Here is a 22,982-nt window from a genome sequence, read left to right as displayed (position 1 = left end):
AACCATAATAGACGTTCTGCTCAGTTTCGTCAAATTTCACTAACTTTCGCCCAATTACGCAAGAACCATTTAAATGGCATGATGGACATTCCTAGAAGTTCGAATATTACAGTCAAATTGTTTGAGGGGTTGAATGTGACTGTCAATTTATATATAAATGTCTAAATTTAATATTTATACACTTAGTAAGATTTTTAAATTTAATTTGTTATTAATAAAAGCTTCAGTTTTTGATAATTATTAAAATCTAATTTTTATTAAAAAACTTAAAACAAAATTAAAATGTCGGCGAATACCGCTCACACAAGCCGAGGAGTATTGATTCACGCTGGAGAACAGTGACTAAACTTAATCCAAGTTTAAAACACATTCATTGACAGTTTTCTTCTTATTAGAATTCTTCTGCATTGTAAAAATATTTCTGTGGAATTTCCGGGGCAATCAAATCAACTTTTTCTTGGCTCAAAACATGGTTATGTGTACCTAACTTCACATCGGTTGATATTTAGAAGTAAGCGAAAAATTGAATTTCTTCAATCCTTAAGCCTTCCATTTGTTGCAATTGATAACGTAGGTCAAGGAATGAATAACTTATTATTGTTTGCCATTAATATTATACATATTTCCAGATTTCAGTGGATTCAAATTCAATAAATGGCAAACTTCGAGCTCAACCAAATGGAAATTTCGAAGAACAAATTGATTTCAAAATATTTTTCAAATCCATTGAAATCGCTGTTAAATTTGGTGATGCTTTATTGTCCGCTATATCTTTGACAAATATTGGAAATGATATCAATTGTGACTTGCTGCCACCTTATTATTCACCTAGAGTCTGGTTTGAAGGTCCTTGGGGAACCTACAAATGTCCTACAGTTTTCAAAAAATGGTTGCCATCAGAGAACTTATTTCCAGAACCATCACCGAATTCGATATTCCTGAGTGATAATCACCCTCCATTTCCTGGGATTGACACTTGGTAAATTGTAAAAGGGTGATTTGTTTGATCTTTTGAATATAATTCCTTAAATATAGTTCAAGCTCAAGACCATATGGACAATTTTCAAATTTCCAAATGACAGTTTAGATGAATTTACTAGCCCACCAAGAAACGTTGAAGCTTTTCCTCCCCACTCCTTAGTTTTTTTCAACGCAATTGAAAAGAACTAAATCAAAAACTAGATTTCAAAATTCTCTTTAGCCATCTTCCAATATTATAAAGGAACCATTAATGTTTTCTCACCCCATTAATTTCAAAAACATGTAGAAGAAAATCCCAAAAATATCTCCAACCTGTATCTATTTAAAATGAAACCACTTTTCTTTTGCTTGTAGTTTTATAGAAATTTTAATTACGACTTGGTGCATTGTGTTTTAAAGCCTGCTTTAAATTAATTTAAAACGAAAAAATGCTAAATGTTGAAACAAATTAAATTTAAATTAAACTTAACATTAACTCGTGTTTAAGACTCAAACCAGAAAATAAATAAATAGAGTAAACTTACAAAAGCAAACAAAATGAGACTAACTTACAAAAGAAAAATAAATAAATAAAAACGCTAAATATTTAACGTAAATTTATGGCGAATTGTTATCTGCGATGCGTAATTTATGTTCAAACGTCATCGAGTCCAATAATGGGGTTTGACTGTATTGCTCCCCGATGCTGCCATTGTTCCTCTGATTATCACTGCACTTTCCGCACGGTCCAAAGATCCATTTAAATTTACGTCTGAAAGAACGCTTCTTCTTCGTCTGAATGGACTGGCTAAAGTTTGTGGTATCATTGGAGAGGGTCTTTTCGAAGAGCATGAATTGCTCGCGCAGAACGCTCTCCGATGAGGAGTCACCCTCCTCGGTGTCTATGGCCGAATCACTGGGCACGCTCTCCGGTCGATTGGGCGGTGAGTGTTCTGCAGTGGGTGTAGGAGGATTTGAATTGCTTCGATGGCGAATTTGGCGCTGAATATGACGCAAATGGTCCGTCGAGTAATTCATCAGGGACAGGGGGTGGACAGTTGCCACGATTTTTTGATCGTAAAGCACGATACTGTTGTTGTTGTCATCGGTTGTTTGGAGGGCGTCTTCTTCGTCGAAATCGGTTTGAGTTGCGGTCGTGGTCCGCTGCTGCATGTAGACCAAAGTTGGAAGTGACAGTCGAGGGCGCGACTGGCTGGCGCGATATTCCATGCCGACGCCTTGCAAGGAATGGCGTTTTACCTTGTCCTTGGCATTCATCAGCTCGACGCGGAGGCAGTCCATATTTTTTCGCAATCTTGTTGCCTCAATCCTCTTCTCTTTGAGACTTTCCTGCAAGGATTCTATGAGCGCTTTCTGACACAACGACTCCCGCTCCTTTTCGACCATGAACCTGGTAATGTCATCAGAGGGGCCGTCTTCAGGTTGCTCAGGGTTTCCAACTTCGCAATCCAATTCGTTATTGGTGACGTCTTTGATCTCGGAGTCAGCCAAACGACGAAGGTATTCTCTTGTGGACTTCCGCTGCTCCTCTTCTGCTCTCTGGCTCTCGATAAACTCACGTACTTTGCTCTTGACATGTGGAAACCTACGTTTGGTGTAGACCGAATGCAGGTCTTGATAAGATCGCACCTTGTGTGTGTAATCCTCCTCCTCCTCTCGGTTATCGGTAGCCTTCACAGGATCACTCTGAGTGGTCTCCCGGCTGTGACCGGACGAAGATTGTCCCGAAGTTGATGCTGAAGTATGGCGATCGTTTGGTGTCGACGAAGATAGGCACGATGAAGTGTTGTATTTGCAATCGATCTTGGTTGTGTAGAGATCATCATCGGGAAAGCTCTCATCACTGATGCTCATATTCTGTTTGTTTACACGCGATGAAAAATACGAAAAAAAAACAAAAAGGAAAATTATAAACAAATTAATATAAATTTTATTAAATTTACACGAACAAAATTTAATTAAAACGCTAAAAAGAAATGTGTTATATTTAAGACGATCATTGCGAGTTACAAAAGCGAGAAGCTCTACACGAGTGAGCCAACTGCCGAAAATGACTGAAGCTTGTGGAACTATTTTTTGGAGATTGAACAGTTATTTAATTAATAGCCCACTCTGGGCTTAAAACGTGTACAAGATCAATTTGTTTTAAAGATCGATGACAATAAAGCGATGGTATAGGGTGTGTCAATTTTTAATCGGTCTTTTAAGTTTTTAGAAACATAAATGTTAATGTTTTAGTTATCGGTTAAATATTAGAAACAGAATTTGTAAAAAATCGACATTAAGACTGAGGTAAACCTCAGTCACACACTAACATATAGATGAGATTTTACTCACCACTTAAAAATGTTCTTTAATGTTCTCTAAAGGAGGCTGACCAAATGTAAATATCATAATGTGCATCTTAACCTTATATTTATACATTTCAAGGGCTAAAGTGACAACTTGAGTTATAAAATTATTTTAATTTGGATGTCAGCCTACACATGAAAACATTCCAAGATTCCAACAGTTTTCTAAATATGCCATAACTAATAGCTAAAACATTATACTTTAAAGGATTTGTAAGAAATTGTTTTGAAACGTAGCTTTTTTCGAAAATAATATATACTTTTCTTGATTCCATTTCTATTAATGCAAAGAACGCTACAAAAATTAAAAACTTAATAAAAACAAATTAAGCTAAACAAATAAGTTGGGAAGAAGCTTTTGTGTGCCACTCACAAATCACAAGTGTAAGAATCTTTTTTTATTTCAAATCTCAAGTGATTCAAAACCTTTATATCAATTAATATGAAACGTTCATTATGTTTTTTAATTTTGCAATATAGTTTAACAAAAATGTCGCTATTGCTGTTTTTGAAACATTTATATTATTGAAGTTCGTGTTTAAATCTTAGTTCTAGATCCGCCATTGGGTCTTGGTGGCCATTTTGCCGATATTTTGTTCAATACATTCAACACATCAATATTATCACAATAAAAGGAAATGAAAATAATTTGTGTTTTATTCGAATTTAACATCGGCCCATTAAATTTAACCATCCTTAATACAATACATATACATACATATAAAATATACAAATTTAATATATTTTTTAAAAAAATGCTTTGTATACTTTTTTTTTGAATTTCATTCAAAAAATAGTGGCCTGTTTTAAAGAATTTTGAAAAAATAGGCATGTTCAGAAGAAAAATTAAATTAAATTAATTACATTGGATCAACAGTTCCTGAAAATATTTAAAAAAATAAGCTAAAGTGTACACTTTTGAAAGATCTTCCAATATTGACCGAAATATCAAATATCTTTCAATAGCATACGATTAGATGATAATTGGGTATTTTCTATCAAGTATAAGATGTCCGTTTATGCGGTTGGTTGATACTATTAAATTATTATACATTTTTTTTTTGTAGAAAATCAGCATTTTTGTGTTCTAATTAAAAATTGTTTGCTTACACAGTTGGACTTGGAAGACTTTAAAAAACAATAAAATAAGTTGACTGGTTGGAAGAAAATTTTCTCAAAAGATGAAAACAAGTCGTTCAAAAACAAACATTAAAAAAAGACCCTGGGATGCGACCCACGCTGATAACTTCCCATCCCGGCTGTCGGTTTTCGTGTTGGGTTAAAAAAGTTGTCAGTTGAATTATTCTTCAAAAATTCAAATTAACCAACAAAATTTTTCTTATCAAGATACAGTTTAGTTTGCATTTCTTTAATTTTTACAAATGGCATGAATGAAATTAATGTAAGAGACATCAAGAACCGAACATCAATTTTTACCAAATTTGCGTACTATTTTTTTAGCTTTTATTTTTTATGAAAAAACGGACTGTTGGATTTTTATATAAAAATTACTGAATATCGAAAACAATATTTTCTGTAAAATAAAATAAGTTTGAAGCCAATATTTGTAATTTTTGAAAACCTATTTGAGTCGAAAGTAAATTTTTCCCAAGTCTTAGGATTGCTTTTTTTTTAGAGTTTTATTTTTTGTAAAAAAAACTGTCAATTCGATTTTTCTCAAAATTCGGCCTAATATTGAAATCAATATTTCTTATAAGAAAAATTAATTACAAGCTATTATCTCAAAGTTTTTAAAAGATATTTAAATCGAAAATCATTTTTTAACAACTTTTGTTAATTTTTTTTTCGGTTTTTTTTTTTGTAAAAAAACTGTCAATTCGATTTTTTTTCAAACTTTAACTGAATGTTGACAACAAGATTTTTTTGAAAGATAAAAGTAAATTAAAGTCAATATATCAAAGTTTTCAAAAGATAATTGAGTCGAAAATCAATTTTTACCAACTTTTATTAATATTTTTTTTAGGTTTTTTTTTTTTGTAAGAAAACTGTCAATTCAATTTTTCTCAACATTTTTCAAAATGTTGAAAACAATAAGATAAAATAAGCTTGAAGCCTAAATTTCAAGTTTTTGAAAAGATATTTGAATCGATATTCAATTTTTACGAACTTTGAGTAATGTTTTTTTTAGATTTTTATCTTTTTATAAAAAAACTGTCAATTCTATTTTTCTCAAAATTTTATCAGATGTCAAAAACATTATTTTAGAGATGGAACATTTGTTTTATTGATTTATAAAAAAACCGTTATATAGATTTTTTCAAAAAATACACCTGTTTGCTATCACGTCACAATATATTATATAAAATTTAATTCAAGTCTCAAGGGCTAACCAAAATGTTCACCTTTTTTTTTAAACTGCTATGATAAAAAAACCACCCACGCAATTTTCTTGAGAGCCCTTTCTGTATCTTGCTGGCTTATTATCTGTATAACAAAATTTATTTGAAATCGATATCTCTTCTGGTTCTTGAGCTATGGACGACGAAAAATACGTCGCGAACGTACGGACGTACGGACGTACAAACGTACGTACACACGCACGCACAGACATCTTTCTAAAAATCTTTTATTTTGACTTTAGGAACCTTGAAACGTCGAGAAATGTTAAAATTTTCAATTTGACAAATCGGACCCATTACAATAACTTCCTATGGGAAGTTAATAATTGTAAGCAAATTTAGAAATATAGAATTCACAGGTTGTTTTACAAAAAGTATACACATTTAAATCAATAGTACCTAATACATATTGGTGAAACATTTTTTTTTTAAATGAAAATGTCTTGAAAATGAATAAACCATTGACTTTAATTTATTTGTTATATTTTATAACATAATATTGGTGTTAACTTTCGGTAAAATTAAAAAAATTCAAGCTTGAAGTAAATTGTATTTTTTTTGAAGTTTCATTAATAGCAATGTGACTTAGTTCAAGGAAACAAGTATTGTAAAGTGCACCAATGGGATGCTACGAGTATATGAGCCTCTTTTATTTTTAATTTAGCTGTATTTCACGTATAAACTGCGCAATAATCTTTCTATAAGAAGAGTTAATATCACAAATTAGAACTAGTTAAAGCCTTCTAGATTCAGCTTTTTATTGTGTTCAGTAAAATATTGTAGCTTTAGTTATTAAGTATTGAAGCAAATGCTGGAATATAGAAAGAGAATTTGACATTTTTTTTTTATAAAAAGAATATATTTATCACCAGACTTCTACTAATTTTTTTTAGAAAAATCGAATTGGCAGTTTTTTCATTCAAATATCATAACAAAATTAATTTTATTGCCTACAAACTTAAGCTTAATCTAATAAAAAATGTTGTATTTTGTCAAATTTCTTGAAGAAATCAATTAAAAGCTTTTTTTCATAAATTGAAGTCATACAAAAAATATAACTTAATTGAAGTCTCGAATATCTCGTCGGAAACAGGAAGTTTAACTTCAAAATTTTATCGCTTCTTACTTGAAGTTTTTATATGACAAATTTTTAATGACAAAAGGAATTTATCGAAGTGTGCCCAGAAAGTATTCTTAAAATCCAAATTGTCCTTTCTTTCCAAGGAAATAAAAACGCTTATTCACTTTCAGTTTAATAAATATCTCGATCACCGAAGGCATCTTAATAAATAGCAGTGCGGCTTTCGTAGCAATTGATCCATCAGTGATCTGATGCTCTATCTCAACGAATAGTAGACAAAATCTTAACATAATTTTGGCGAAAGTGCCATTATTGCATTTGATATTTCAAAAGCATTTGTTAGAGATTGACATCTGGTTCTTTTATTGAAAATGAGTGCCTTCAGTTTTAACGAATCCCTTCTTCGTTAAATAAGAAAAAACCTTTTTCGAACCATTCAATCTTAGTAGCATTTTTTATTTAAGTCTTGAGAAACAAAACAAATGCTGGTGTGCCCCAAAGCTCTGTTCTGTCTCCGTTGCTCTGTCTCATTTTTATTAACAATCTCCTGTCTAAAACTTTTAATTCAGTTACCTGCTTCGTTGACCATATTAATACCCTCATCTTTTTATATTCCTTTTAAGATTTACAACCCTGTTCCTAAGTTGTCGATTCTCATAAAAAAGAAAAAACTGCATGATATTCTTTTATTTATAATTGAGACTGTTTAACTCAAAATATGATCCTTACATAATTTCGAGCTAAAAATTTTGTATTTTGTACTTTTTATAATACAACACACAAATTTTTAAAGGCTTTTTAATTTCCCTAAAACATAGAATTTACGCTTTTAAAATTTAAACGGAATCTGCCGTTATTACCTACAAATAATTAAATGAAATTCTGTAGGTTTTTAGTTTCTTATCAAGAATTGTATTTATTTCCAGGTACTTCTGTAGCTCAGTGAACATCTCATTATTTAAAATTCACTAACCGTTAAACTTATTCCAAAATTCACCACACTTCCAGCTGTGTTATTTCACTATTCTCCAAAACTAAAATACCTCCCTGCTCTATTTTCCATCTACCATCTGCCAAAAACTTCATATTACGAGTACGTTTACGATAACACACATTCACCACTTACCTCAATTTGACACTTGGGTGCAAATAAAATCAATATTTCGATGCATGCGCTGCGCGCAGCAGTGAAAATTTCAGTTTTCCACTGAAAACACACATCTCGAAATGGTCCGCGGAAAATGGCAAATTTCGCTTAATTTGCTAGATTAAATTGTTCCTATTTATAAATCATTCCAACCAGAAAGTCTCGTCTTCGGTGTTAATCGGTTAATTGATTCTATTTCAATTCGAAAAATGTCTGGATTTTTAAAAAATCCATGACATATTTTGGATTCTTTCGCAAAACAAAAAGAAATCCCCATCTGCACATCTCCCAGCAAATTGGGCAAAGTGAAAAGAGTGGAAAACCATAGTTCGAAAATAATTTAAAGAAAATAAATAAAAATATAAATTTTAAGGAAGGAGGAAGTTTTCGAGTTTCGAGAAATTATGCCAACTCGGGTTGTTCTCGTACAGTGAGTGCGTGAAGGAATATTACATCACAGCTGGTGTTGTTTTTCTTTTTGGAAGGAGATAATCTTTTTGTGACGCCTTAAATTACGGTCCGCTCGAACGGTCCAACGTCCACCGCACGAAAGACGCGAAACTACTCGAGAGTCGGGTAATACGCGTCCTTAGGTGTGTTTGATTAACAATTAGCATTTGTTTACTCAGTTACTCGGAATTCCAGAGCTATGGAAAGTGCCCAGGCCACAACTTATGAACCTCTAGAAGGACGAAGAGTAAATCACCACGAACCGATGGATAGTCCAGAAATCGATGTTGGTCCACCAAAGGACCGGAAGCACGTAGTCTACTTAGCTTTATTGGCCGCAGGAATTGGATTCGTTTTGCCCTACAATAGGTTGGTATTGGTATATGATATATGGTCAATCGAATTGGGGAGGGGGGAGAGATGATGTTTAGTTCAGTTCACGTGCGGGGTGTGCCTACGTGAAAAAGATTCTTGGCAAATCGATTTATTTAGACAGAACTTCGTGATCAGTTCACAAAAAAACATCATACGTTATAGTTTTCAAGGTGATTCAGATTTTTAAACATCTAGACCGTAATCCGCCAACGTCGTTCCGTGCCGTTCGCCTCCGCCGCGCCGTGACTGTGATGGATGAGTTCTGAATTACTCCACCTGTTTACAAAAAAAAAACATTTGCCCCAATTTACACGCAGGGATTATTTTCCAACCTGAAGAAAACAAAAGAGGAATGAGCTTGAAACTTTTAGCCCGAGTTAAGAGGCTATACACAACATTCTTACGCTTCGATCTACCTCTGCCTTACCTGCGATGCAAAAATTCCTTCAGCGATGAATATGTAATTAGGGTGTACCTCGTTTGACTCGAGTATATATTTTGGACTCTTCCCATGCTTCCCCGACTGATGATGGCGATGGTTGTTTTTCGTGAGTAGATTAGGTACCGCATTGTTGACGTAATATCATACAACGGAAGAGGAAACCTCATCCTTCTCATCATCATCTTCATCAGTGAATTCATAGTCAGCACAGGCAATAGAAATGATATGGCAGAGGTCGAAGGTCGAGGCAAATTTATATTATTTCAGAATTTAGAGAGCTCGGTTGTTTTGATAAAGTTGTGTACATGTATGAAAGCACAAATGTTTGTTTCAATGAATTATAAAGCTTATTTTAAATTCAGTGACGGATTAGAACATTTAGGGACAAACGTTACGAGCAAGTCAAGTACATCCAACAAATTAATGCATAAAGAAGCTTTAGGCCATTTGTTATCTTTTAAGTTGCTGAAATAAAACTAAAAATTAAGAGTTTAAGAGAAGATTGAGAACTATCATGTTTTGAAGGGCCTGGATACTTAACGAGCGAAATAATTTCTTAACTTATTTCTTTAAATATATTTTATGAACTAGCTGCAACCAGCAGCGTTACTCGCATGATTTATTTTTGAATACATTAATTGACAAGCATAAAAAGGTTTATAGTTACCTTTAAAAGATAGACATATGTTTTAACGGACTTTTTTTTAGAACTATTAGAGGGAAACAATTCTTTCACACAATATTTTTGCAATACTTTAACCGTGTTCACAGCGCATGCAGTGGAATTTCTCATTCCCGATTTTCAAATATTCTCTACTTATAGCCTTCTTCAATAAATAAGCTATCTAAAACTAAAAGAATTTTTCAAATAGGACCAGTAGTGCCTAAGATTAGCAACCTCAAACAAACAAACAAACAAACGAATCCACTCCTCAGTTTTTAAATATTATGAATAAGACCCCTTCGAGAAAGGGTTTCTTTTTATTTCAGTTAATATTTAGCAGGATCTTGACACTTTTTGAAGTATCTTTATGTACTAACTTTAAGGATTGCTTAATCATTTTTTTTTTAAATAACTTAAAGATTTTTTTTCGAAATTGTCAAGTTACGTATTGAAGATAAAATTTGTAGCAGGAACTCTAAAAATAAGTCTGGAATTTCACAAAGTAAATAAATATCACAAATCGAAAAAAATTGAGTGCTGTAATGATGATGAGAATTTAAAAAATATCAATGAAAAAGGGAAATCTATTTAAGGCAATGTAACCATTTAATGAATTAAAGATTAGTATTAATCAAATGAATTAAATGAGTCGTATATAATTTTAATTAATTATAGTTTTCTCAATTCTTTCTAAAACGATTGATGCACATTCGAAAATAATTCTTTATAAAAATATAGTTTTTTACAAGGTGTTTGTAATCAAAAACAGATTAGGTATGTATGTAGATATATAACTTAACATCTTTTTTTAAAGTCTCGGTAAATGTATATTGCGTCATATATTTAAATTATACTTGCGGGACTAGTTATAGCTTTCATTGGTTTTCATTGAAAGGTTGGTTTAAGCTATTATTGAAAATTTCCGTAATGTAACCAAAATCAAATCAATTAATTTTTTTTAAAAATTTAATTAAATAAGTTCTGGGATTTATAAAGTTCTTTTTTAATAAAGAAAATTCTACAATTTATTAGTTTATTTTTAACACAAAACATAATAAATTTCACTTCATAAAATTAGAAACAAAATTGTCAGTCTTGTAAAACAAAGTGGTCAATCCGGAAAATTTTTTAATCGATATTTGACTGTATATCTCTTCGATTAGAAATGAAAATTTTATACTGATCGATCGGAAATCACACAAAGTTTTTTTTTTTTGAGGAAAAAAGTGTAATGCGCATTGATTTTTCTCTAAAAATGTATTTTTTTTAATTTTCCGGACGGGAATTCATTTTCCTAAACAGCACAGCACAAATTTGTCGGTGGATTTCAATCAGGAAATTTTTTTTTTCAATGACAGACATTTTTAGTTGTAGGTATAAACGAACTGTCAAAAAAATTTCAATGATTGTTTTGAATGATGAAAACCAATGATAACTATAAGTGGCGCCTTAGAAAATCCACTTTTCGACTCAAATATCTTTTCAATAATTTGAAATATTGGCCTCTTACTAATTTTATCTTATAAGAAATATTGTTTTCAATATTCGATAAAATTTTGAAAAAAAATCGAATTGACAATTTTTTTACAAAAAATAAAACTCTACAAAAAAACAATACTAAAACTTGGTAAAAATTTACTTTCGACTCAAATAGCATTTTAAAAATTAAAAATATTGCCTTCAAACTTATTTTATTTCACAGAAAATGTTGTTTTCGATATTCAGTCATTTTTATATGAAAATCCAACAATCCGTTTTTTCATAAAAAATGAAATCTACAAAAAATAGTACGAACATTTGGTAAAACTTGATACGAGTACATATAGACAAACTTTTAAGCAAGACAAATTGACAGACGGGATGTGAAGTTATCAGTGTTGGTCGCATCGCCTCTTTATTTTTTTAATTATAATCCAAAACAATACATGGCTTATTTTGTATGGGATCTTTTTCAACTTTCTGGTGTACAGAAGACAACAGCAAAACTAATTTTTAGAGTGTACGACAGTAGCGTCAAATCAGTAGTAAAAACAAATCGGGAAGAACCGATTTCAGCTTTTGATTTTAAATTTGCTGGCACGTCTCGGCGATTTTTTCGAATTGGTCCGACAGCGCGAAGCTGATAATCGGCTTTCAATTTTTTGAACAATGAAATCGAAGTAAACTAATTATCCATGATTACGGTACACCAAGTGTCTTCAAGCAGCTAATATGAGCTTGAGTACGAAGTCGTCGCCAGCTTTAGGCATCATTTTACCGGTATACAGAAATCCCGAGAGCATGTAACTAGTACTAATATCATTGATCGTGATAATTTTAATCCCATATCGATCGGGCTTAGGTTTTATATAAACTTTAAGAGGACAACAGCCGCAAAAGCAATGTGCTGCTCATCAATGGTAACATTGTTATTCGGCTCATAATATTTTTGGCAATTTGTTATGAAAATTTCCCACAGATCGCGAATAGGAGCAAGTTTATCTAGCATTCTACGTTGTGGTCTAGTTGATTTATCATCGAACCGTAAATAAACTACTTAAAATTTGAACCATTGCATTGGCATAGTGCACTGAAATATATGACATCCGTATAAATCTGACCACATGTCGCGAATGCCGAGATTATTTTGCTTCAATACACCACAGAGTATAAGTAATCCGACAAGCGCTTTTATTTCGACAATATCCGGACGTGCATTGGCGGAACTTTATTTATTTACTTCATTTAAGGTTAATTTGTGTGTTTAGGTTTTAATTTTTTGTAAAAAAACTGTCAATTTGATTTTTTTCAAAATTTGTCTGAATGTTGAAAACAATATTTCTTATAAGATAAAATAAGTTTGAAGTTTTAAAAAGATATTTCCATCTTTATTTGAAGTCGTCGATATCTCTTCTGATTCTTCAACTATGGACGACGAACAAAACGTTCGCGAACGTACGGACGTACACACGCACACACATACATCTTTTATTTCGGCTCTTGGGGCCTTGAAACGTCGAGAAGTATCAACATTTTCAATTCGACAAATCGGACCCATGACAATTACTTCCATAATGGGAAGTTTATAAATAACTTTATTTGCATTTCCGATCAAAAAGAAACGGTCAAATATCGATTTAAAAAAATTTCCGAATTAATTTCAAAGATAGCTAGGACAGTTAGTCCCCTGAATTTTCATTATTGAATCCAATCATTGGATTTTTTTTTGAAAGGTCGCTTACAGAAATCATTGAAAACTTTTGTCATTGAAAATATTTATCTTTTGAATTAAATATTTCGTTTGAATTGCATAAATTTAAAAGTCAAATCTGTGGAAGTACGAAAAAATAAAATAATTTAGGAAAATGTATTTCGGAACAAAATCTCTGAATTGAAAGCGTTCCATTTGCTTTATGATTGCATTTTTTAGTGTTAGATATTTTTAACGATCAAACAAAATCCAATGATTGGTTTCGATGATAGTTATAAATGGCCGCTTAGTTAGATAAATGTGTCCAAAAATTAATTAGGAAGGGATTTTGGGCAATAGAATTAACGAATCGCGGATTCGTATATGAAAAAAAAAGCGAACGCCAACCCCTGAGGGGCTGGCCCAACGGTTCGACTTACGGAATAAATAAACGGTTATTAAATTTGACAATATATTTATTTAACGACTAATCAGGTCCGGGCTCACAATTGAACTGATTAACTTAAAACTAATTCCCTAAAATAACACCTAACGGCGTGCATCGATGATTGCTGCGTCAGCGACCTTGATACTCGTAGTGTCGGTGCATTCACCTCAATGCACCGTTGTCCAGAATATGATACCCACCAATCGTGGGAACTTATGAGAATATGCTGTTATGCTGAATTGGCAAATCATAGTCGCGCGTGTTGGCGCGAGGTGTTAACTCCTCCCCCTTTGAAAATCTACGTCCCGTAGATCAGTATTTTAAGATGAGATGTTAGGGGTAGGTAGCACCGGTGGTGGTAGGATTTGGATCTTTGGTAAGTCAATCTTCCTGTGCAGCTTGCGCCATATCATCCATACAACTATTGCCAATATCAGGAGGATCGTCACATCCGTAGCAGTATAGGTGTTTAGCCGATATGATAGGCCATTCAGGATCTTGATGTTCTTGATGCTCATGTCATGAAGGTATTCGATGTCCACTTTGTTCACTTTCAAGGATGTGTTGGTTAAAACTGGTGGAAGCGCTTGAAGCGATGTTGCCGTCAGGCTAACAAATGTTCTGTTATCTAGTCGAATTGATTCATTGTAGAGCTGGATCAAATATGTACCGGAGAGATCCTTTGATATGTTCTTGCTATATAATTTTCCTTGGAAGTTTGTGACAAATATCGTGTCTTCCTTGATCAGTTCCGTAATACTGGCTGTATTGGTACGAATTGCACAATTAGCGTGCCCTCCTTTAAGCAACCGAACTACGCATCCCTCTTCTTCCAATTTTTCTAAAGAGCTTTCATCACAAGTCGTCATGTTGCCCATACTAAGGCAGTTGGATATTATGCCATAGGTATCTTCATGGTTTGCTAGAATCTTAGAATAAGGTAGGTCGACTTGCTTTCCTCCCAGGATTGACGCTCTGGTCAATAACAAGTTGTACTCAGTCCTGCTGACTTTAGGCATAGATAGTACGTACAGTAGGATGGAATCGTTGGTATAGACTGATGGTTTACCAAATTGCAAAGCCTCCACAACGTTAGCATATGGTAAAGTTTCAACTTCGCTGATAAGCCTGTTGATCTCTTCATGGTCCAAGAGATTTGTATTTACGATTCCGCTTCTCGCCATCTGGCAGGCGCGAACAATTTCGTTTACATCTTCTTTCACCACTAATAATTCGTCCATAACGTTTTGCTCGTGGATAGCCCTATTAGACGATGACGTTTGGATTACGGTGCTGTTAATGACCTGGTTGATCCTTTGGGTGATATCCTTTGTTATCCTAAGGATCCTCTCGTTTATTTTGTATTGATGATTATTATTCTCGATTATGTTGTTCTCGTTTTTGAGCACTTCATCCCAATCTGCTGCGTCAGGGTTACCGGCCAACCATTTCCACGCAGAACCAATCCAATTAATCGACCTTTGCCTTCTATGCATTTTTCCTTTGAGCATATCGATTCGTTCGTGAAGCTGGGTAAGGTGATGGCGTGCCACGATTTTCTTTTCAGGTTGCTTGATTACAGCTTGGACAGCTAAAGTCATTTTGTTGAGCAGATCTTCAAATTCATCTAACCGGATCAAATGCACCAATTTGAAGTGTCCATCGATAATCCACCCTGGTCCTTCCTTTATTGTTACCATTGGGGACTGGTACTCGAAGATAGTGAAGCCTTGCACGGCCGTTAGGAATAATAAGCTATATTGTGTTTTAAATTTGTTACATTGGTTAAATATAAATAAATCAGTTAAATATAAACTTAATAAGGAAAAAAATAGGTCATGAAAAGTTTAAAAATATTAATAATGTAATATCGTTATTAAAATATCTAGAAAAAATGGAAAAATTAAAATTAATATTCTGAAAAAGAAATGGTTATTAATTATGTAATAATATAGATAATATAGTTTGGTTTTTGTTTAGGCATGGTGCCATTGACCTTTTTTTTTTTTTTTTTTTTTTTTTTTTTTTTTTTATACATATATATTATAAAAAATTAAATTTTTATATATAAATAATTTTTTGCAATTTTTATGCAATTTTATGTATGCATGTATTTCATTAGTATGATGATTTTTGCCATACATTTAATAAATATACAATTTTTCTGCATTTTATTCATTTCATTATTCTATGCTTTGGCTTTGACATTAAGGTTTCGTTACCTATGTCATTTTATTAAATGTACTATTTTATACATTTTATGTATTTATTTCATTACATTTTATCATTTTATGTCTTTTTACATTACATTGCAAGGGTACATTTTTTTTTTTTTTTTTCGATGTGTGCTTTCTTTGTGCGGGTGTGTGTTCTTGTAGTTAAATATTCTTTAATTGGGATTTGTGAATTTTTCTACCTGTGTCTGTTATAATGGTTACCTTGTTATCTTTTGCTACCACCTCCTTCCGATACAGCGGCTTATGTTTGCCCTGAATCCTCTTGAAGGATGTGTAGACTACGTCACCTTTTTTGTATTTCTTCGGGATAGATTTCTTTTTATTATGCCATTGGTTTTTGGCCTTTTGATTTTTTTCTATCTTTTCCCTAAGTTCCTGATTTACTTTTATCCGATAATTTGACATCTTTTGATAATTTACTCTGGAACTTCTGTTAAAAAACATGTCAGATGGTTTTCTGCCAGTGACCGAGTGAATTGTATTGTTATATCGATCGACCGATATGTGTATCAGCTCCCTTAGCTTAAGTTCTTTATACTCGGCTCTCAAACATCGAAAAATTTCGAGAACTGTTGAATGAAATCTTTCAACTTGGCCGTTAACCTCGCTACGATTAACGGGTGTTTGGTACATCTTTATGTCGAGCATTTTGATAAAGTTAATTATTATGGGGCTGAGAAAACTTTTTTCATTGTCTGTAACTAATATCCTGGGGACTGTAAAATAGTGAAGTACTTTCATCACTTTGTCCCTTAGATATAGAGAGGACTTGTTCCTAATGTGGAATAATTTAGCAAACTTTGAAAACTTGTCGATACATGATATAAACTTTTCACCCTGGATTTCCATAATATCCATGTGCAATATCTCACAAGGATAAGAGGGAATAGGAGTAGGCTGAAACATAGGGGTCGCCGGATGTCGATCATACTTGTTTGTAAGGCAAATGTCACAGGACTTTACATAGCGTGTTATTAAGCTATTCATTTTCGGGAAGTAATATCTTTCAAGGAGTTGTTCCTTGTTCTCTCGAGCATTTCTATGAGCTCGCTTGTGTTCCTTACTAATGAGTTCCCACACTCGATTCTCGTCTGTGACATCTTCAACAATTCTTTGTGTCAGCCTAATCTTATAGCTGGAAAACGTTTCCAAATATACCTTTTGCAGAAGTTCCATACAAAGTTCAGGAATTTTAATGCCATTAACTATATTGGGCCTAAGTTTGGCTTTAAGGACAGCTGTTAGGGCAACGTTATCTAGATACGGAGTTGAGAAGTAGTGTCTTATGTAACCGGGATGTGGTTCCTCCATCGAATCAAGTTTATTATCTGAAACCCTGATAATAATCTGGTTTCGGAAAACATTCAATGGAGCTTCCACATGAGGAATCAGATCCGTTGAATCCTGCTCTGCACTGTGCATTGTTCCACTGGCCGACACAGTTGAAGCCGATTCGACATCTTGTGATCCTAAGGAGGAAACCTGTTCGAAAGCTGTATCAGTATCGGATCTACCATCAGCGAAATTTTGTTCGGAAGCTGTGTCTGTTGAAGATGTGTTCTGTAACGCATTCACTTCACATTCTGTTTCAGCTTTAGCTGAGACAGTCGAGTGGTCGTTTACAATATTAAGTCTAGAGAGTGCATCCGCTACGACATTAGATTTACCGGGCGTGTAAATCAGTTCGCAATTGTATTCTTCAATCCTCGACTTCCAACGCTTCAATTTCGCATTGTAGTTGCGGTTACCTAGGGCGTAAGTCAGCGGTTGATGGTCGGTGAATATTCGGATTTTTTTCGCTCCGTAAAGATAAGACCTGAGGTTGTCTAAGGCCCAGACTATCGCCAACATTTCCTTCTCGTTCGTGGCGTAATTTTCTTCACTACCACTCAAAGACCTTGAAATGAAGGCAATGGGTCTTTCCTTGCCTGTTTCACCTTGCGACAAAACTGCACCAATTGCTATATTTGAAGCGTCCGTCGTGAGAATGAACGGCTTATTAAAGTCGGGGAATGCCAGGACTTCGGCAGAGGTAAGGAGTACTTTTAAATTATTGAAAGCTTTTAGCGCACACTCATCTAATTTAATTGGGATTTTCCTTGACTGGTTGGCTTTAACTTGGGCATTTTCTCCCCTAGTTAAGTTAGTCAAGGGCTTGGCGATCTTGGCATAGTCACGAATAAATTTCCTATAGTAGGAAGTAAGCCCGAGGAATGATTTTAGTTCCTTAAGGTTAGTAGGAGGCTGTATGTTCTGGATTGCCTCGATTTTCGTATTATCTGGTCGTACACCATCAGCAGTTATGACGTATCCAAGGAATTCTACAGTTGTATCCATAAAGTGGGTTTTTTCAAGGTTGACTTTCAAGTGCGCTTCACTAAGTCTTTTCAAAACCATGTCAAGATTTTCTAAGTGCTTTTCCTCATTCTCACTGAAAACGATTATATCGTCGATATAAACGTAACATATTTTCCCTATGAATGGCTTGAGCACATCGTCAATTGTGCGTTGAAAAATAGCTGGAGCGTTTTTGAGCCCGAATGGCAGCCTCAAAAACTCGTATTTGCCATTCATAGTGGAAAAAGCTGTTTTAGGAACATCCGAGGGTTTCATGGGAATTTGGTGAAATCCCGAGGTCAAGTCTAGGGTTGTGAAGTATCGGGCGTTCCCTAGGCTAGCAAGAGTGGCATTTATATCCGGTATTGGATATGCATCAGAAATTGTCACGCTGTTAAGTCTTTTGTAGTCGATGACCATTCTGAATTGCTTCTCGCCATTCGCCTTAGGTTTTTTGGGCACAACCCAAATTGGTGAATTATAAGGACTTCTGGAAGGCCTTATTATCCCTTCGTCTAGAAGTTTATTTATTTCTTCCTCAACAACTTCTCTTAAGGATGACGGGTACGGATAGCTCTTTGTATATATAGGCTCATCTGTATTTGTTTTGATTTCGGCCTGAATGGAAGTATCGATTACTTCGTTAATATTGATCGGCCCGAAAAGCGATTCGTGTTTCCTAATCAATTTTTCCAATCCCTGTCTAATGTCGTGGGGAAGATCCTCATTAAGCACAACGTTCACCTGTCGTGATATCTTTGCTTTGAGCGGAATCTCTATATTGGGTTTTATCGTTAGAAGGTTGTTTTTTCTATCAATGACAGCCTCCAATTCTTTGAGGGTGTCATCCCCAATGATTCCATCGAAAGAATCGAGTCCAGGTAGTACAAAGAATTTAACAGGAGTATCATTGCCAACCTTAGAGAAAAATCTTCCCTCGACATAATTAGAAATTTTAACATTACCAGCGGCAGACTTTACAGAAAAAGGTTTTGGAAGCGAGATTGAGGGCTGGTCGATTTTTGGGCTAATGAAATTCTTGTTGGCCCCCGTATCAACAAGAAACTTCAACACTACTCCATCCTTTGCAACATACTCTATGTATGGTACGCTAGATGGCCCCCTGACATAAAATTTATCTCGTCACAAGTAGCTTCCTCCGCAGATGCGGAGTAGCTTTCTAAATCCACTTCGTCTTCCGCTTCGATGTTGTACAAGCGTTGCTGCTTGTTAGGGAAGTTATCAGAGGCTGCTCTACGTTTAAAGGGGTTGCCCTGGAACTTTGATCGATTTGCATAGTTCACTTGTTTGCTCTGGATGCTTCGATCAACATCCATCTTCTCCGAAGGCTTCGGTGCAGGAACATTTTCCTGAGGAGCATTCCAGGCAAACCTGTTATGCTTCCCTATTGAATTTTGTTGGGGCCTTCTCGGAGGAATATTGGGTCTCACGTCTCTATTACCAAAATGTTGATTCATAGGAGACGTGATGGTGTTAGAGAAGGAAGAGGAGTGTACAGAACTACTCCGATAGTTGACGTTCTGTATTTCCAGGCAGGCAGAGTAAGCTTCTGGGAGTGTCCGTGGCCGTTGAATCATCAACATTCGTGAGATATCACCATTGAGGCCACGCACGAACACATCCAGAGCCCTATTCCGGTAGGTTTCTACCAAAGCCCTTACGGTTTCCTCACTATGCGACTCCGTTTTTATTTTGTTAACCATCAACGATAATTGATGGTTAACAGCCGCATAGAATTCATCCAGCTTGCTGCCCTTTTGAGCAAGCTGGTTGAGCTGGTGCTCCAGAGTTCGAAGGTCTCGCTTATCTGCATAATGTAGAGATAAGCAAGTCTTCATCTCACTCCAGTCACCATCAAAGATATTGTAACTAACTAGAGCGGCGTCAGCCGGACCTCTGATTTTACCCCGAATGTGTTGTAAAATCGCACGGTAAAGCGGTTTTGATTTAACTATTTCATAGTCTTTAAGGATTCCCTCTACAGTATGTATCCATGATACATATTGAGTAGGATTTCCATTAAAGACCTGAAGTTCTTTAACGCAGTCAGGTAGCTTACTTATTTCCCTGAGATCAGCCTCTGTTTGAGGAGGACTAAGCTCAAAATGGCTAACAGCCGAAGAAGGTGCAGCTGAGGAGGCTGACGAATTTGTTTTTCCTTCGACAGCTTCGATTCTCCTCTCAAAGCTTTTCAATTGGGAAATCAAGCTACCGACTGCCCCAGTCAATTCAACAATTTGTTGGGCGACTTGATCCATAGTTTATGTTTTTATTTTAAAAATCTCTCTCAAAAAATAAAATAAGAATAAAAAAAAATGTAAAATGTAGGCTTACCTTAACAGACACTAGGCACAGATTATGAAAGATTATTTTTCACCTTATTAAACTTCTTTTTTCTTTTATATCAAATAACTGCACACACTCACACTTGCACAATTAATAACAATTAATAAATTAAATATGATTATTCTTTTCAAATTAGGAATAATATATATATATCTTTTCTTTGAATAGCTTAATGCTTCAAGGATCACTTTTTCTATAGAATATAGATAAATTATGGGCTCTTTTTTCCCACTCACACAATTATCATAACTTCCTCGCTTTAGTCTTTAGTCTTTTAAAAGATATATATTTTTTGTTGAAATATTTTTTCCTGAAAAAAAGGGTTTAGATTTAGTACTCCCCTTAACCGACGGAATAGGGTTTCCAAGGAACCGTGTTGCGTGGGAGGTGTCGTTTGAATCCCGTTTAGCCGCAAGCAGCCTACTAATGGAACGATCACCATCACCGTCGTATCCTTTAGCCTTAACAGATATTCGCATGTTCCCATGTTTATGCGAAAAGTTTAGTTATTATCCAAAATGGTCAACTGTGTTCCCATGTTAACAGTGACGTTCACTCAAATAGAGCGTATTGGTAATGAACTAGGATCTACAGGCGAAAAGGATACAGTTTTGCAACGCGGTCCCTGCTCGGGCGCCAATTAACGAATCGCGGATTCGTATATGAAAAAAAAAGCGAACGCCAACCCCTGAGGGGCTGGCCCAACGGTTCGACTTACGGAATAAATAAACGGTTATTAAATTTGACAATATATTTATTTAACGACTAATCAGGTCCGGGCTCACAATTGAACTGATTAACTTAAAACTAATTCCCTAAAATAACACCTAACGGCGTGCATCGATGATTGCTGCGTCAGCGACCTTGATACTCGTAGTGTCGGTGCATTCACCTCAATGCACCGTTGTCCAGAATATGATACCCACCAATCGTGGGAACTTATGAGAATATGCTGTTATGCTGAATTGGCAAATCATAGTCGCGCGTGTTGGCGCGAGGTGTTAACTCCTCCCCCTTTGAAAATCTACGTCCCGTAGATCAGTATTTTAAGATGAGATGTTAGGGGTAGGTAGCACCGGTGGTGGTAGGATTTGGATCTTTGGTAAGTCAATCTTCCTGTGCAGCTTGCGCCATATCATCCATACAACTATTGCCAATATCAGGAGGATCGTCACATCCGTAGCAGTATAGGTGTTTAGCCGATATGATAGGCCATTCAGGATCTTGATGTTCTTGATGCTCATGTCATGAAGGTATTCGATGTCCACTTTGTTCACTTTCAAGGATGTGTTGGTTAAAACTGGTGGAAGCGCTTGAAGCGATGTTGCCGTCAGGCTAACAAATGTTCTGTTATCTAGTCGAATTGATTCATTGTAGAGCTGGATCAAATATGTACCGGAGAGATCCTTTGATATGTTCTTGCTATATAATTTTCCTTGGAAGTTTGTGACAAATATCGTGTCTTCCTTGATCAGTTCCGTAATACTGGCTGTATTGGTAAAACTTGATACGAGTACATATAGACAAACTTTTAAGCAAGACAAATTGACAGACGGGATGTGAAGTTATCAGTGTTGGTCGCATCGCCTCTTTATTTTTTTAATTATAATCCAAAACAATACATGGCTTATTTTGTATGGGATCTTTTTCAACTTTCTGGTGTACAGAAGACAACAGCAAAACTAATTTTTAGAGTGTACGACAGTAGCGTCAAATCAGTAGTAAAAACAAATCGGGAAGAACCGATTTCAGCTTTTGATTTTAAATTTGCTGGCACGTCTCGGCGATTTTTTCGAATTGGTCCGACAGCGCGAAGCTGATAATCGGCTTTCAATTTTTTGAACAATGAAATCGAAGTAAACTAATTATCCATGATTACGGTACACCAAGTGTCTTCAAGCAGCTAATATGAGCTTGAGTACGAAGTCGTCGCCAGCTTTAGGCATCATTTTACCGGTATACAGAAATCCCGAGAGCATGTAACTAGTACTAATATCATTGATCGTGATAATTTTAATCCCATATCGATCGGGCTTAGGTTTTATATAAACTTTAAGAGGACAACAGCCGCAAAAGCAATGTGCTGCTCATCAATGGTAACATTGTTATTCGGCTCATAATATTTTTGGCAATTTGTTATGAAAATTTCCCACAGATCGCGAATAGGAGCAAGTTTATCTAGCATTCTACGTTGTGGTCTAGTTGATTTATCATCGAACCGTAAATAAACTACTTAAAATTTGAACCATTGCATTGGCATAGTGCACTGAAATATATGACATCCGTATAAATCTGACCACATGTCGCGAATGCCGAGATTATTTTGCTTCAATACACCACAGAGTATAAGTAATCCGACAAGCGCTTTTATTTCGACAATATCCGGACGTGCATTGGCGGAACTTTATTTATTTACTTCATTTAAGGTTAATTTGTGTGTTTAGGTTTTAATTTTTTGTAAAAAAACTGTCAATTTGATTTTTTTCAAAATTTGTCTGAATGTTGAAAACAATATTTCTTATAAGATAAAATAAGTTTGAAGTTTTAAAAAGATATTTCCATCTTTATTTGAA

At 34.7% G+C, this 22,982-nt stretch overlaps 3 protein-coding genes across 6 annotated transcripts in view; 2 read left to right on the top strand and 1 right to left on the bottom strand.

The window, feature by feature from the left end:
* Positions 1-216: 216 nt before the first annotated feature.
* On the top strand, positions 217-1,560 carry LOC129940261 (postacrosomal sheath WW domain-binding protein-like). The gene is made up of 4 exons (XM_056048544.1): positions 217-338; positions 396-570; positions 630-979; positions 1,036-1,560. The coding sequence occupies exons 1-4, from the start codon at positions 283-285 to the stop codon at positions 1,085-1,087; spliced, it is 633 nt and encodes a 210-aa protein (XP_055904519.1). The 5' UTR covers positions 217-282; the 3' UTR covers positions 1,088-1,560.
* On the bottom strand, positions 1,429-3,035 carry LOC129940260 (protein swallow). Its single transcript, XM_056048543.1, has one exon. It carries the CDS (start codon positions 2,833-2,835, stop codon positions 1,579-1,581), a length of 1,257 nt encoding a protein of 418 aa, XP_055904518.1. The 5' UTR covers positions 2,836-3,035; the 3' UTR covers positions 1,429-1,578.
* Positions 3,036-7,957: 4,922 nt separating this feature from the next.
* Positions 7,958-22,982, top strand: part of LOC129942502 (equilibrative nucleoside transporter 4) — a 32,741-nt gene continuing 17,716 nt past the window's right edge. Inside the window, exons 1-2 of one of the 4 annotated variants that reach the window (XM_056051477.1) lie at positions 7,958-8,496; positions 8,566-8,739. In XM_056051477.1, the coding sequence (XP_055907452.1) occupies positions 8,570-8,739 (170 nt within the window). In that variant the 5' untranslated portion in view covers positions 7,958-8,496; positions 8,566-8,569. Of the gene's footprint in view, positions 8,740-22,982 lie in introns of all 4 variants that reach the window. The other 3 variants (XM_056051476.1, XM_056051475.1, XM_056051478.1) reach the window with 3 other exon arrangements.

Source organism: Eupeodes corollae, chromosome 1, assembly GCF_945859685.1.
Source record: "Eupeodes corollae chromosome 1, idEupCoro1.1, whole genome shotgun sequence".
Taxonomy (NCBI): Eukaryota; Metazoa; Arthropoda; class Insecta; order Diptera; family Syrphidae; genus Eupeodes; species Eupeodes corollae.
This window is presented reverse-complemented; position numbering and strand designations above follow the sequence as displayed.